This window comes from Lytechinus variegatus, chromosome 18, assembly GCF_018143015.1.
Source record: "Lytechinus variegatus isolate NC3 chromosome 18, Lvar_3.0, whole genome shotgun sequence".
NCBI classification, from domain to species: domain Eukaryota; kingdom Metazoa; phylum Echinodermata; class Echinoidea; order Temnopleuroida; family Toxopneustidae; genus Lytechinus; species Lytechinus variegatus.
This window is the reverse complement of record NC_054757.1, coordinates 21,936,608-21,952,637: the sequence shown is the minus strand read 5'-3', so window position 1 is coordinate 21,952,637 and position 16,030 is coordinate 21,936,608. Positions and strand designations below refer to the sequence as shown.

The following is a 16,030-nucleotide window of genomic DNA, read 5'->3' as shown; positions in this document are numbered from 1 at the left end:
ATAGTGATGATAAAGTATTGTCGTACTTACATAAAAATATCTTACTTTGAAATTTGTCTATCCTAATAAAAGAAAGGAAGGGTTGTTTGGGAAAACCTGAGGTAACATTGATGGGGGTCTATTGTTGTTTACGCATCCTCACTATGTTACCAATACCAGCATCGCATTGTTGTTATTCTAAATGCTGTAATTTCAATGCCACAATTTTAAATTTGATGGTAGCTATTAATATTTGATGAGAAGTTGAATAATGAAAATACTGACCCAAGTTACATGTACATGTATTGAATGTATGTTGATGTAGTCAAATTGCCAATCTGTATGCAAAATTGACCTGAAATTATTTAATCTATGGGTTTTCTACCCTATTACGAAAATATTGATGCAAATTTCTTGAATAAGATGTTTTCCCTAAGGGGGTTATGTCTCCTATAAAGCGAGCTGTACTCATAGTGCTCTCTTACCAAGTTTTCCAAAACCATTCCTAAACATATTTGATTTTTTTTTATTTGAAATTTATTCATGTTTATTTTCAATTGCTATCTGTATGCAAATAGAAAAAAAAAATTGGGGGAAAAGATGCCTTACTTTTACTTAAAGGGTTGAAATGCAGAAATGCACACACTTTTTTTGTTTTTGACACTCTGTAATGTGCTGTGTGCTTATTTCATCTTCACCAGAAAGAAAGCTACCCCTTTTGATCTGGCACATGCAAAATTTGAGAGACAATCCCCACCCCAAATCGTGTCTTAGGGCTATTGAAACCTCTTCATTAGAACAATTTTCATTCGCAACTTATGATTATGGGTAAAAAAGGGTCACCTGAAAGCAACTTTCAACACAAAATTTACGCTATCCTCCAAACCACCAGGGTTTTCGATACCTGTGTAGTTTAAAACACTAATTTATATGCCAATGTGTTTAATAGATGTACTAAGCTTACAGAAAGAGCTACGAAGTTATGAAACTACACACTCAAAGTATTTTCAGACGATTTGTCATGATAAGTCTGCATGTGTAGCATATTGAAGAAGTTGTTGATACATCCTATGGTCAACATTCAGATAATTTGTTATGATAGTTAATGCATTCATTGACAGCCACCGAGTATACCTATATGTCTCCAAGTGTGCGTCTATACAAGATTACTGAGGGCAGAACAAGCGCTTCAAAACATGTGGGAACTGTCGTGGCGTAGTGCTTTTGACTCTTGCCTTGCTCTAAACGCTTAAAGCACAAAGTATCGGTCAAGAGGGTCGTAGGTTCAGATCCCAGCCACGGCATTGATTTCCTTTAGCAAGAAATCACATGATGCTCCACGCGACCCAGATGAAGTAAATGGGTATCGACAGGAAAATATATCTCTAGGTGTATGTTCACATGCATCACTTCTTCTCTTTGATACATGCCAATGGACCTGTTAGTCCATTTATACAAGCGGCCGTTGTAAATTTTTTAGTAATAGCTACATATGTAGGGTTGTTTGAATAAAAATGAATAAAACAGCTGTTTTTGACTCGCCATACTGCTGCCATAGAGCAAATGTGACGGAGGTATTAAAGTCACAGGAATTGCAATATGTGGTCATGGTCTAGAGTGGTCTTTAGGGAATTTCAAAGTATGGGTTCAAAAGGTATCTATTGATTTCAGCTCAGCAGTATCATCAAAATAGTTTTATATTCCAGTCTGTGCACATACAAGGGAAAATAGAGAAGCTTGAAATAGTTTCTTGACCAAAATTAGGACGGGGATGTAACCGCATAAACACAGCCCAATACCCTTCTCGCTCATACCATCTACAAGTTGACATGGCATTGCGACGTTGTTAATACCAATATTGACTCTTGCCTTAGCGTCGGAATGTATTGCCTTCTAAACAGTCATCAGCGGTCACTAATGGCCTGACTGAGCGGTTAAAAAGACAATTTCATGCGAGAGTGGATGGGCCCCGTGCTTATGAATTGTAAATGAGAATTTGCTGCCGCTGTCCAAATTTAGCACTGGAGGTATCAATACTGCTTCAGAATCAACACCCAAATACTTAATAGAATAGTGCCAGTTCAGCAGTTCACTACTTAATTGAATTTTTTTTAATAACTACCAAAAGTGACTCTATCCCCATACCTAGGTCCTGTTGCATAAAACTGGTTTTAATGACAAACATGCAGTAACAGTTAAAAGCTACTGAAATCGTTCAATTTGATTGGCTGATATTAAAGTTGTGTATTTGTTATCATAACAAGTGTGTGTGAAATGAACCCATGTATTTGGATTTCTACATCATCATCCCTGATCAATCTCCTAGGAATATACTAAATACATTTTACCATTTTGACAACAAAAATATTTACAATAAAACTGATTGATAGCATTTATCCGATCATCAAACAGACTGAGAAGAGATATACATTGTGACACGTAATTGTAGTGAGTATTCAAAAACAACAGAGAAACGGGAGCCCATAAAAAGGGGTCACCGATGTAAAGGATGTTAAAAACAAAAAAGAAATGCAATCAGTACATGAAACTTCAAGAAATAAAAAAATAATTGAATTCAATTAAATGAAACAAATCAAATCACAATCAACTTCCCATGATTCCTGAAAACATCCTACATTTATTATTTATTTTTAAACAATCAGGTGAAGCCGCAATAGTTATTAAAATATTCAAAATGATAAGGGACAGGTAATCAAAATATTTACACAACTTTGAACAAGCTTCTTCCTGTTATTTTCAAGCAAAATAATAGACTTGTGTTGGTAAAGCCAGCCAAATATCATACATACATCGGAAACATCTGCAAAATTACTGTATGTGTGTACTATTCCTCAAATTATGCATTCATTGAATATCATTTACTTAATTTTGTTTTTATAAATATTCAATCTTTGCTCATTCTATGCGAATGTTGTATTGCTCTTGATCATTTATATTTGTTCGAAAGTTGTACTTGCCTGTTATGAAATTGCATATGTGACAATTGCATTTTTGAAAATATAAATGCCGTGGATTTGTGGAACATTTATATACATATTTTGCTCATTTGTCATGTATGATTCTGATGAAGTGTTTCCTATTAAGTTTTCTTTAGAATCCCATTATACCTTGGTTATGGATATTAGTCTCATTAATTTTTTTGATATTTTAATCTTAAAAAGTTCAGTGCACTATCAAAGTAGTTTTCACAATGTGTATTCTTTCCTGTAGTGAATGAATGATAAACACTATTTTACTCTTATACATTTGACAGACCGTTACCACAATAATTACATTTTTCAGTAGTCATTAGAGCCTATTCACCTTAATCATGTTCACTGATAAACAATCAATCATGTATTACATAATTTGTAAATTGGAAATATAATGAACTATTATTTATATCACATATTACGTTTCTGAACTAACATCCCACTATATGGAGGTCCAAATTAATGGATTATTTTGATATTGTGAATTTAGGAAATGCTGAATATATGATATTGCACTGAACTTTTTTCATTCAAAAGCTCTGTAACTAAATATTATTGTTGCAATTATGGCACAATAGCAGCTTTCAGCTATAAACCGGGATAACTAATCATAAACTTGCTTTATTAAATCATATTATTCAGGAGGATATCAAAATCATTTATTATTTTGTGTATTGAATATTTAAAATGAATACCATTTCTGCTCAAAGTAGATGCTCTTTGAACAAATTATGTATTTTATAAGATTTTATTAGTTTGTGGTGTTTTTTTTTATTTGGTTCCGGAGAGGGGCATAATTTTCTTACTGAAAACATGATGAATAGAAAATTTGCTAATTCTTTAAACAGAATATATCAATGCATATGTCAATCAGGTTGACAAGTGCAGAGTGAAAATGATTTTTTTTAATGTTTTTATTTTCAATCTAAGGTAGATATTAATACATTTTGCATGCTGGGATGGGTTTGAAATATTTCATTCACTTTGTTATCTGGGCCCTTTCATATAGTAGTCATGGTACATTCATATTACTCATATACCTACCCCCTATAGTTTCATTAAACATTGAATATCTGGGCTATTTATGGATTGAAAATTTAAATCATCAATTTTATGGTAAAAAATGATTTGTCTTTTATGAACTGTTTGGACTATGAAGAGGAAAATGACATGTAAATTTTAGACAGTTGTGCTTACAGATAAGAGCTGAACTAATTTTGTTGATAAATAATTGATGAGTAGGAAACACAATATATTTTTCTGAAGTCATAGATGTATGAAAAGATACAAATCAAATTCAATTAGGATCTAAATCTATCAGGGATGAAATATATTCTCTTTTTCATTTTGAATAGATTCTAATTATTTTGAGAGGATTCTCTGTGATTTCTAATATATTTGATTAGAATGGTGAACAGAATGATGAATCTATTATTAAAAATTAAATGTAAAAATGTCCCAGGTTGATTGGTATCCAATCAAATTTAATTAGTTCATTTTGAGAATGCATTTGTAGGTAGATCATTGTGGTTAAGTCTGGTAAACTGAAAACAATTTTGTGAAAACGGGGCCCTTTAAGCAATTCCCCCTCCATTGGTGCATTGCATGGTGTTTTGTATTAAAGTGCACTGCACTTTCATAGGTGCATCTTAACAGTCAATGTATATACTCATGCATATGTATATATCTCTTTTGCATATTCATTCCTCCCCCTCCCCCATCTACTCCCGTACATAACACCCATACCCCCACCCAACATGCTATATCCGCACTCTACGCTACAACTGTAACACAATGTAACCATTGTTACAAATAAACCCAAAATTAAATTTCACATGGGAAATACTTTAATACCAAATCCACTTTTTGCACGAACCTGCTGATATGACATTAAATATTTGGGTGACATTTTCTAACATGACATCAACGTCTTGTTTGTAAATGTCAAATGTCTTTGTGGAACTTGTTCGCTATGCATGCTTCATCGTAACTGACTCCAATGTGTGCTCTTACTTTCCTCTATTTTAATATGTGTTGGTTCTTTTGTTGTATATGTGTATTCTATCTTTATGCATGTAAATTGGTTTCAATGTATCTCTGGCATTTTTTTATTCATATATCACTTTTTTTCTCTCTCCTAACAATTTGGAATCATTCATATTTCTTTCTATTTCTGTTTCTTTTCTGCACTTTTAATTTCTTTTTGAATTATTCTATATTTGTGGCTTTCTATGTTTCATCATCTTACTTAAAACATGTTGCTATATTAATGATATCCTGGGGATAATATTTTTGAATATTCCTTTTTTAATAAATTCTGATTTGAAATTTGATGTGATTTATCTTCATTTTTTGAATGTTGAATTAATATTCAAACTTGTACATACATATCCCACTGATGAACATATTTGACAACCCCTTCATCATACCTAACCTACACATATGCATTACCTATCCCATATATACCCATCCCCCTCCCTATGTTTCATTCTCTTTATTAACCAACATATAACTACTATTTCTACTTTCAATCTGCTTAATGTTCTTCTTGCATCCTACTATCTAATCCTTCCATCTTTCGTCTTATCGACTCGGGTGTCTCCCCCCCCCCTTTAACCAATATAACAACTTACCCCCTGTGTGTTAACAATCACCTTAATCTTACATTTCTTCCAAACCACCCCTCCTGTACTCTACCCTGCTACCCGACACACCCATCAACTCTCACACTTGTAATTTCAATATATAAACACACATCCCTCCTACCACCCCTACCACCACCATCATGGCCACGCCCATTTTGATTACCCCCTCACCCCTGAAACTCTGCACCCCCACACGTGCAAAAACACAATCTTATGACTGCAGATTGATTACCCCGATGCACAGTTACTGCACCCTGGCCAGAGGCAATCGTGCACACCCACCAATCTGGAAAGGCTCATGGCGCTGGAGCAGGAGGAAGTCAAGGTCTCGGCTAACCACAGAGGGCGCTCTTTGAGCGAGGACCGAAGCCACGAGGACGATCATGAGGTAAGCTTATCCGTTCGTCTGTTTTTGTTTTTATCTCGTCTCTTTTTAAATGCATGCAAAAATGAATAAATTTTTACTGTATTTATACATTTTAGTTACAAAATTGAGCATGGACTGTGTACAGCGTGCAGGGGCCTTACTTCAATCACATATTTCTTTCATTACAGCAAGTAACAGATTAGAAAATATATTTTCAATTAGTCTAATGCCAATTCATCCAATTACCAACTCGTCTACTGTCATTTGGTCTACCATCAGTTCGTCCACTACCCACATGGTCTCATTGCCAGTTCTTCCACTCACCATTTCGTCTAATAGCCAGTTGGTCCAATAGCCATTTAGTCCATGCACCATTTGGTCTAATTGGATCAAGTGTTAAATGGGCGAAATGAATGAATATAAAATGGATATTAGACCAATTCGTTATGAGACGAAATGGTCATAGATGAACTGGTGATTAAACGAAGTGATGACTGGACCAAATGGTTGTTAGACGAAATGTTGATGGACAGAGCGGCATTAAACTAAATGAAGGTAGACCATGTGTTGAGTGGACGAGTTGGCAGAAGACGAATTGGCAATTTACCGATATGAAAGCATCTAGTTTTACATAACAACCATTTTTAGGAACCTGCCTCTTTGTAATTTCAAACACCATGAATAATATTCTTGAAGTGATATGCTATGATATCAAGAAGTTACACATTACACTTGAAGAAAGTCATTAATTGTGGATTACTTGAATTTAAATTGTGAACTCCCTAGTTTTTATGAAATAATTGACAAGTTTCTATGTTTCTTTCCCATGCCTTTTGGGGAATATGGTAATTACCAAACTGTGTGAGCTATTGCCTACTTTCGAGCTTTGTACAGTTCTATCTCAACATGCTGTTCTATAGATTTACCCTATCTTATTCTTCTAAGTATATAGATGAGTGATTAAAAAAAATCTGTTTTTCCTCCCCCTTATTTTAATTTGATTTGATAAAATTATGAGGATTTGATGGGTTGAAACAAAGATTATTTTATTACATGCTGAATTATAGTTTATATCTACACCCATTTAAAAAAGAATGCATGTAAAAAGGATTCGTGAAAGAACATCGTAACAAGCTAGCATTTTCTATTTGAGCAAAGAGATATAAAATAAATTTGTATAAATCTGTATTAATGTCAAATTTGTTTGATATAAAAAATTAAAAACAAACAAACATGTATTATTTGAATGTGCAGGATATGTTTTTTTTTTGTTTAGCTGCTAAAAATAGCCCTCATAAATTAAAGAGAAGGGAAAAGTAGTACAAATTGAAATGGCATTATATTGGTTCAAAATTTTGCACTGAATCTACAGAGGCTTTATACTGAAACATTTTAGTTCACTATTTTGGACACATTGCCAGCCTGAATATAATGCACTGGAAATGAAATGTTTAGTATTCTCTTTTAGTTTCATTGTTTTATGTCTTGCTTTCTGATAACTGATCAAAGACATAGATAACTATATACTGCTTTGCGCATAGATTAAGTTTTTGAAGAGTCAAGACCGTGATATATGCAGATGTCGTAGATATAGCAGAATCGTACTTTACACATGTACACGTATCATGTGCTGATATGAAATGCTGAATGAATGCAATGTATGTATGTTGCCTGATGTTTATGTTATGTTTTGATATGAAATCTATAATGATTTTGTCTTCTTTCACAGCAAGTTGCTCTCCATTTTCTGCCCATTTTTCTACCAAAACTATTTTCTTGTTATCTTTCTAATAATTGTAACAATGTCATTTCTTCCTGTACCCTTCTCTTTTACCTCTCTATTAGTTTTCTCCTTTTTCATTCTCTTTAATATTGCTTTTTTGATTGCTATCTATCTATCTATATATCTATCTATATATCTATCTATCTGATTATCTATCTATCTTTCTACTTCTTGGTCTCTCTCTCTATTTCTTGATCCATTTCTCTGTTGTCCATTTCATTTTCCTCCATCTTATCTCTCTATACCTTCACTCCATCTCTTGAATCACTTGTATGTAAGACTGGTTTCTGATTCTTTCTCTGTGTCTCACTTGACAGCCTCTTCCCTCTATCCGTCTTGAGCGAGCTCTCTCTGTGGGCAGCGAGAAGGTAGCGACACCAATCTATCCTTACACTGTAAAAAACTGAGGTGTTAAAACTAACCATTTGGTGTCTTTAAAGGACCACACCCTGCAGTGTTAAAATTACACTCTAGGGATTGAACATAACACCATAGAGTGGAAATGAAACAACCAAAGGTGTAATAGCACCCATACATTACGTAGGTGTTGAATTAACACTGAAGATTAACACCAGGGTCAAATGAACGGTGTGGTCCTTAATGTACACCAGTAACACCACAGTTTTTATGTGTATATATCAAGCTTCTGCTTTTTATGCATGTGCCTGTTTTAAGTGTAGTAAATGTTTCTCTGATGATATCCTACTCTCATGTTTTTATTTTCATCCTGATATGTAAGGTATTGTTTGATGAAAAGTGTAAATTATGTATTCACCAAGTTTTCACGTCAAGTCATGAATTATCTTCTTTCATTGTTAGTAGCTTGGGCTTATTTCATAAAGAATTACAACTATGGTAACTTATACCCTTTTCATAAACCTATCCTCCAATTAGCCGCCTAAGAGTAATGCGGATAATTCAATAAAAATTGCGTTCATAAACTCAGAAAATAAGCCGCATTATTTTTACGAGCGCCCGTCCTGAAAAAGGGGGATAATCGCCATGACAACTGGACACGCCCCCTCCAATGCAGTTGTGTTGGAAAAGGGTGACCTTGTGACCGCACCATGGCAATTATCCGCATAATTTGGAAATGCGTTCATAAACTCAAAATCTTGTCCCGATGCTGCTATTATGCGGATAATAGCAGCATCAGAGTAATGCGGATAACTCTTGTCCTCCTCCAATTTTACGACCAAATTATGCTGCTATTAGCCGCCTAATTCATTTTAATGGGGTTTATGAAAGGGGTATTAGCCAGCGTTATTGTAATTACCTTGGAAATCTAGATTCTGATTGGCTGCTGAGCCAAGTTTCCATTTTAGCTGCCATAATGGCAATTCTACTATAGTTGTGACTCTTTATGAAATTGGCACCTGCTATGTCATGCTAACAAAATAATGTTGAATAAAAGAGTGATATATCTTGATACAGATGTGCTTTGCAATTCATAGAAGTATGAATGATCTCAATATTTTCTTTTCATAAGATTTTATTTTAATACATTATCTAATATTCATGCACATTTAAGAGTAAATTGATAATTGTTATTGATAAGAAAGTAATAATATTGTGAATTAGTTCATTCTAAAAATCTGTCATGAGAATCCTGTTAGATAAAATTAAACAAATAACCAAATAAGCAATTGCTAGTCTGCATGAATAGAGCACACTACTAATCAAATTTTACTGTTTAGTTTTTATAACATTCTTTTTTTTATCAGTTTTAAAACTAAATTGCTGAATATTGTTTAGTTCCATCCGATAGTAAATCATCTGAAGTTTTTCTACCCGCCCCCTTAAAAAGCCCTTTTGACATAAACTGAAAACAATCAGTGAAAAAACTAAACCCTTTTTGTTGTCTTTATTATTTTCTATATTTTCCAGACATCTTTTAAGTGTTACAAAATCTGCAAAAGATGTATCTAATTGTCACCAATGTTTCTGTGAATTCAATGTTTTTCTCATTGCATGTAAATACGCACAGCATGTTGATGTAGTTAGATATGTGTTTCTATCTCACTCATGTTGTGATTTTTGTACATGCACACATGACCATTGCACTAAGACTGAACTGGTCACCATTGTAAAAAAAAAGGAAGGATAAAATAATGTAAACAAAGTATAACACCTTTCCTAATGTATAACGGTTGCCTAGGATATTATCCAAATCCTTGGGAAGATGTTTTTTCTCGAAGATAAAACTGGTATTGACAAAAATACCTTCTAACAATCAGTCATCTTTCATTAGCTCACAAAGTTATTGTTATTTCTAACTCCTGATGGAAATTTGGTCTGGAATATGATCAATGTGTTTAGTCTGTTTACCATACTGTGAAACTTGGTCCTCTCCTGATGCTGTCCCGGTGGGTGTATAAAGCTGTGGAACTTAAAAGCAACTGTACGAACGACTGTTTATCCTCTCTTGTGGTAAATGATATAATGCAATTTTTTATGTGTGTTGATTTAGCTTGTAAGAAAGGATCACCAGTAGTTTGTAAAGTCGCTCATAAATAACGAACAGCATTGTGAAACATCCACGAGGTGATGATGCAATGCTGGTTAGGCACTCTATAAAAGTTAAATTTCTTGTTAACATTCTGCACAACCTAGTTAAATTCATTGTTATTAATATTCTGCACAACCTGGGATTTCATGCTTGGAAATAGACCAACTGGTATTAGTCCAAATGACTAAGTCCCAGGGTCCTGGTTCGATGAAGACATGATTGAGAGAGAGAATGAAATCGCTCCCCTTGACGTCACCTATTGCTTAAGGCGGGAGAAATCGGTGAATAATTGATGCAGATATGAGCCATTTAATGCAACTACCCCCTGCAGAAAGGAATAGTTTGTAAATTTTGTGATTAAATGTAGATGATGACATCAGGGGGGCATTTCACAAAACAAGTTTGTCAGTGATTTACACTGACTGTTTTGCTGTGAGCCAATCAGATGCAAGGATGTCAGTAGCTTATAACAGATAGTAAAAATCTCTGATTATTTGTAATCATGAAACCTTTCCAAGTCGTAAACATCATGCTGTAGTAGTAATGATTACTAATTGTAAGTGTTAAATTCATACTTTTGAAATGGCCTCCTTTTTCCTCTCCTTCCATATAAAGGTTAATTCCACATATTGGGGCCCAAATGTAAGAAGGTCTGAAGACACCTATCTGTTTTTACCTTCTTTTATGGTCAATTCAAATGTACCTCAAGAATTATAGATATCATGACATCAGATGATTATAGTTTATTCTTTAATTTCCTCATGAAAACTTTATTACTCTCTCAGCGAAAAGCACTGACTAAAAGCTTTGGGAAATGTTACGGAGTAAAGAGTCAGTGGGACATAAACTTTGTTTGTGATCAATGCCCTTCTAACACTAAATGGCCAAATGAATTTCCATGTGAAACAAGATTTTTGTTGTATTTGTGGTCAATTTCCACCACATCCATTATTATATTCCAAAGCACTTTTCCACTTTTCGGCAAGTCATCCATCTGTAAATGTAATCAGAGACAAAGTAGATGTGTCACAGTCATAAAGCATAAGGATGAATTGAAAGGCGTTGTAAACCGATCTGGATGTCATTTGCAGAACCCCTAATCAATGAGATGAGAAAAGATTAGATGTTAGTACTTGATAATGACTGGGAAGGTTATGGTAAGTGATAACGACTGGATGTCATTGACATCGGATATGCTCAGGAGTACCAACCAGGATGTCTTTTTAGTTTAGGCATGGTTTTTTTGGTGATGGTAGATAATGCACTGAGCAAGATAATATGTAATTTGGGGGATTCTCTTCAACATTATTAGACGAAAATACTTGATAATGACTTGAAAGGTAATAATAAATGATAATGACTGGACTTCAATGACACTAGAAACAAGGACATCTTTTAAGTCCCGGGACAGCTTAAGAGTCATGGTGCATAATGTACTGAGACTGATGGGATGTCATTTTGAAAAATATTAAGATGTTAGAACTTGATATTGACTGGTAATGTAATAGTAAATAATATTGATCGGAAGTCATTGGCATGGAATATGATCAATACTCAATATCAGGATGTTTTGGAAATTCAGGTACAGTTTGTGGTGATGAGGGATAGTGCACTGAGCATGATGGCAAAGTGTAGGGCGTCTTTTAAATGGAAGTATCAGATGTTGGTATGTGATTATGATTGGAAAGGTAGAAGTAAATGAAAACAACTGTGACTCAGTCATATTTTTTAAAGAGAAGATTTTATCAGTATCTTTTGCAATTTACAAATCTAGTAAGTTTTTTTTACTGTCTTATTTTGTTTAGTATAGTGTTGTGTCAGTACACTATCTAAAGGCTAAGGTATCCAACAACTATATTACATATATGTAGGATTTATGAAACCACATATCACCTTTCAGCCCCATAATGAGTATTCTTTATGAATCCTTTGAGATGCCAGTATTTCCTACGTGTGTCGAGTGGTATATCGGGTCACGTTAGAAACGGATATATGGATAGTTCTTTGTGACGCAGCTTGGTGTTGTATCCGTGTATGTTATCTCAAATGACATGATACTTTATTTCTGCTATTTATATTGGAATGAAGATATTACAGGAATAGATTGAAGCAGAGAGAGAGAGAAAGAACACAAGGGGGGGGGGTGTCCGATACAAAGGTGTAGAAAGATGAATATAAAGGAATGTAGAGACAAAATGAATGAAAACGAGACAATTGATGTATTTTTTCCAACAGCATATGAAGGGAGACAAAAAGATTCAAGATTCTTGTCTAGGTCAATGTACCCATGCAAGGTTTCCAATGGCTTTAACAATTGTATACACAAAGATGAAAAGTAGACTATATCATACCAATATTGAAAAGTTTGCATAAACAAACAAAATGAATTATTTGACTTTCTGCAGTTGATACCCCTAAACATTCATAATGCATATGGATGATGATACAAGGTCTGTATGCTGCTATAACACCCCCCCCCCATACAGTATATGCAGAATATATTCATCATTAAATATATTTCGCATGTACTAGGATTGGGGGTGTTATAGATCCTAAAAGAGTGCCGTAGAGTTGCATAAATGATAGATTATTCTTGAGAGAGAAAAAATAGGAGAAGGATAATAAAGAAGATATGTTTATGCCCTAGATAGAAAAGGATATATAGCAGGATCTAGAGGCTAGAGCTACATGTAATAGTATCGGAACATAAGGTAACAATCCTAATTTTGACACTCATGATGGCACTTTCTTGGAAATCATAAAAGATGGTAATTAATCTACAGAGTTTTGTATTCTTTGTTCAAAAGTGATGTTTGGAAAAAAAGCTTCAGTTTTTCCCTATAATGTAAATGCAGTAAAAGGCTGCATTACATATCAGAATTAGATAGTACCATTGAGAGTTGTATAATACCAAAGTACTTTAAACAGACCTCTTAACCATCCTGAATAATGAGGAAATAATCACGTTCTTATAATTTTATTCTTTTTTCATGATTTACACTGTAGGAAAATTAATCAAACTAAGGAAATGCTGCTTTCCAATTTTAGCAATACCATCTCTTCCAAACGTTCAGATGAAAAAAATGTAAATGAAACCATTATACAATAGAATAGTAGAATAGTAGTGTTATATACACCACTACATGCTACTGTAATCTAGATTTATAAACCGTTCCATATGAAGTTCAAGACTGAAATGGATCGTGGGATACTTGTCTGTGCGGATCCTCAGGCATTGTTTTGTAACTACACCATAATCCGATATGCATTGATGGATAGTTCTTGAATACGTTTAACTCAGGCGAAGAAGATTACCCTTGATTTCTTCACCAGATCCTGAACACTCAAATAGACATTGTACATCTTTACACCGGCAATGGGTTAACTGGGGATGTAGCAAGCAACTTCCATCCCAGGGACTCCTGGATGCAGGAGCAAGGGGAAAATGGAAGTTGGGGGAAATTCCCTTCTTCGCTTGAGCTACAGAGCCATGCATTTAAAGTATTTGACTTTCATTCTGTGTTTAATCAGAAAATAAAAGAAATAAAAGAGGTTTGGCTTTGCTTATCTGGGTCCATAATTGCAGAACAGTTCTGATTGGTCCCTGGTCTATGTTTTTAGCAAAATGCAGATGCAGCAATTTTCTTGATTGGTCTTTGCTAGCGATGGATTGCAAACCATTGTGTTGCAAATCCCTGGATCGTATCCAGGTAGAGTAATCGGAAATGGAAAAAAGGAGCAGAATTTTTGATGATGCAGAGGACTTTTTTCCCATAGAGGCCTTTCAGTCTTTTATTCATTACATAGATAATGTATGTGGTGCTCAGAAGGACATTGTGAATTGCAATGTTTCATACTGTCCTCAGGTTTTCTGCAAGAAGGCTCTTATTGATTAACGTTGTCAGATACATTTGAGAGATATATGTATGCTTCATATTTGCAACTGTTTTTGGCTCTTGTGTGATAGTTGATGGTTGACAGTTTTACTAAATTTAATGATTGATTGTATTTTTATGTTAGAAGGCCCAAAGCTGGCGCAGTGTTCTGTTTTATAAAAGCTAGTATCAATAAGAAATGCTATGATTCTATTCAATTTGTGCTCTTGGCCGATCATAAGAGACTATTTAAAGAAGGTAAGAGTAACTTATGATGTGCAATTTGATTGCAAAATTTATGAAACAGAGACCTGTGTCTAATCCTTTACATTAAAATATCTTGTTGAAGTGAATTTCATTTGGCCCCTTTATAACATTCATGAAAGTAAGTATGAAAAAAATTGTTTGCTATCTCCATTAGATGTGGACATAGTAGGAAAATGGGCCAAGGGTGGAGTGAGGGCTATCCATTTAACTTCCTGTTTTAATAAGCAGCAGCAGTAGTGTTACCTGTAAGAATAAGTAGTAGTAGTAGTAGTAGTAGTAGTAGTGGTAGTAGTAGATGAAGTAGCAGTAGTAGTAGTAGTAGAAGTAGTAGTAGTAGTAGATGAAGTAGCAGTAGTAGTAGTAGTAGTAGTAGAAGTAGTAGTAGTAGTAGATGAAGTAGCAGTAGCAGTAGTAGTAGCAGAAGAAGAATTCTTTATCCAGACTTCATTCAAAATCAGATCTACCTCCAAATATATGTTCATTACTTGTGTCAATGAGCTGCACTTGTATACAATAGACTAGTTCCAGTAAATTCAAATGAGGATGGTACGCCAAGGAGACCTTCATCTTTTTGCTGCAAATTCAGAGGAAGAGAGGGGAAGTGAGAGAGAGGAGAGGGAGAGAGAGATGCTAAAAGGTTGTTAGCCATGGGGCACCTTGAGGCGGTACTTGACCCTACTGTGTTAGCAAGGTGGGAGTACCGAACAGGATGTGGTTTTACATATCAACAATAAGAGTCTCTTTCACAACTCACATCCCGCTTGCCTCGTTAACTGATGCCGTGCATTACTCTAGAATTTATGCTTAAGTGGCATTTGAAACAATTTAATACGAGAAAACATACAAGCATTTTGCTCCCCAACATCATAACAGAGACAGGGGTAAGATAGCGATATCCAAATCACACAGAGAAGTTTACTTATGTGCAATGTATAGAAATTTAACTAGCATTTTTTTGCATCATGTTATTTTAGGTTGATTTGTAGATTCAATTTATATTTGTTACTTGTTTATATAAAAGGGAACTTTTGCTGGATTAGCACCACAATCATCTTTTTACAGTGTTGTGGTCTCCATATAAATCCACACCATTATAATTATTGATCATTAATTAACATACTCATTGAAGCAAACCATGCTATTGTCTTACAATCCAAACCTCACATTATGAACATGTTTGATCGCAATTGTATGCAATTACAGAAACCGATTTTGGTGAAAATTGGACCCCGAGTGTTTTTTTCCCTCCCGGCCCAACACTTCTATTATATGCATCCCCTCCGTAATATTGATCTCCATTGCTATACATAGAATAGGAAACGCCAAGGGACTTTGTAATGCTTACTGTTAATATCCCAAACTTGAATTTGTGCTCATTCATTATGTTAGGGCGGGGGGGGGGAGGTAACTTAAGGGGGAGGGGCAGATAACTTGGATGAGATAACTCAAATGTTGTTCAGTCTCATTTGTTATGATGATAGTGGTTTGATATTCAGGGGCACGACTTGATTGAGGTATCTTGTACACAAGTTCATTCTTTACATCGTGAGTAATCAAAGTACCCCTTGTTCTGTGCCCCCCTCCTTTCGATAAATATTTAGTCTGCAGTAGA

At 34.6% G+C, this 16,030-nt stretch overlaps 1 protein-coding gene across 1 annotated transcript in view; it reads left to right on the top strand.

The window, feature by feature from the left end:
- LOC121431636 (rap guanine nucleotide exchange factor 2-like) overlaps positions 1–16,030 on the top strand; it is a 137,690-nt gene that overhangs the window by 64,243 nt on the left and 57,417 nt on the right. Inside the window, 2 exon segments of the mRNA XM_041629234.1 lie at positions 5,841–6,005; positions 8,085–8,135. Coding sequence (XP_041485168.1) covers positions 5,841–6,005; positions 8,085–8,135 — 216 coding nt within the window.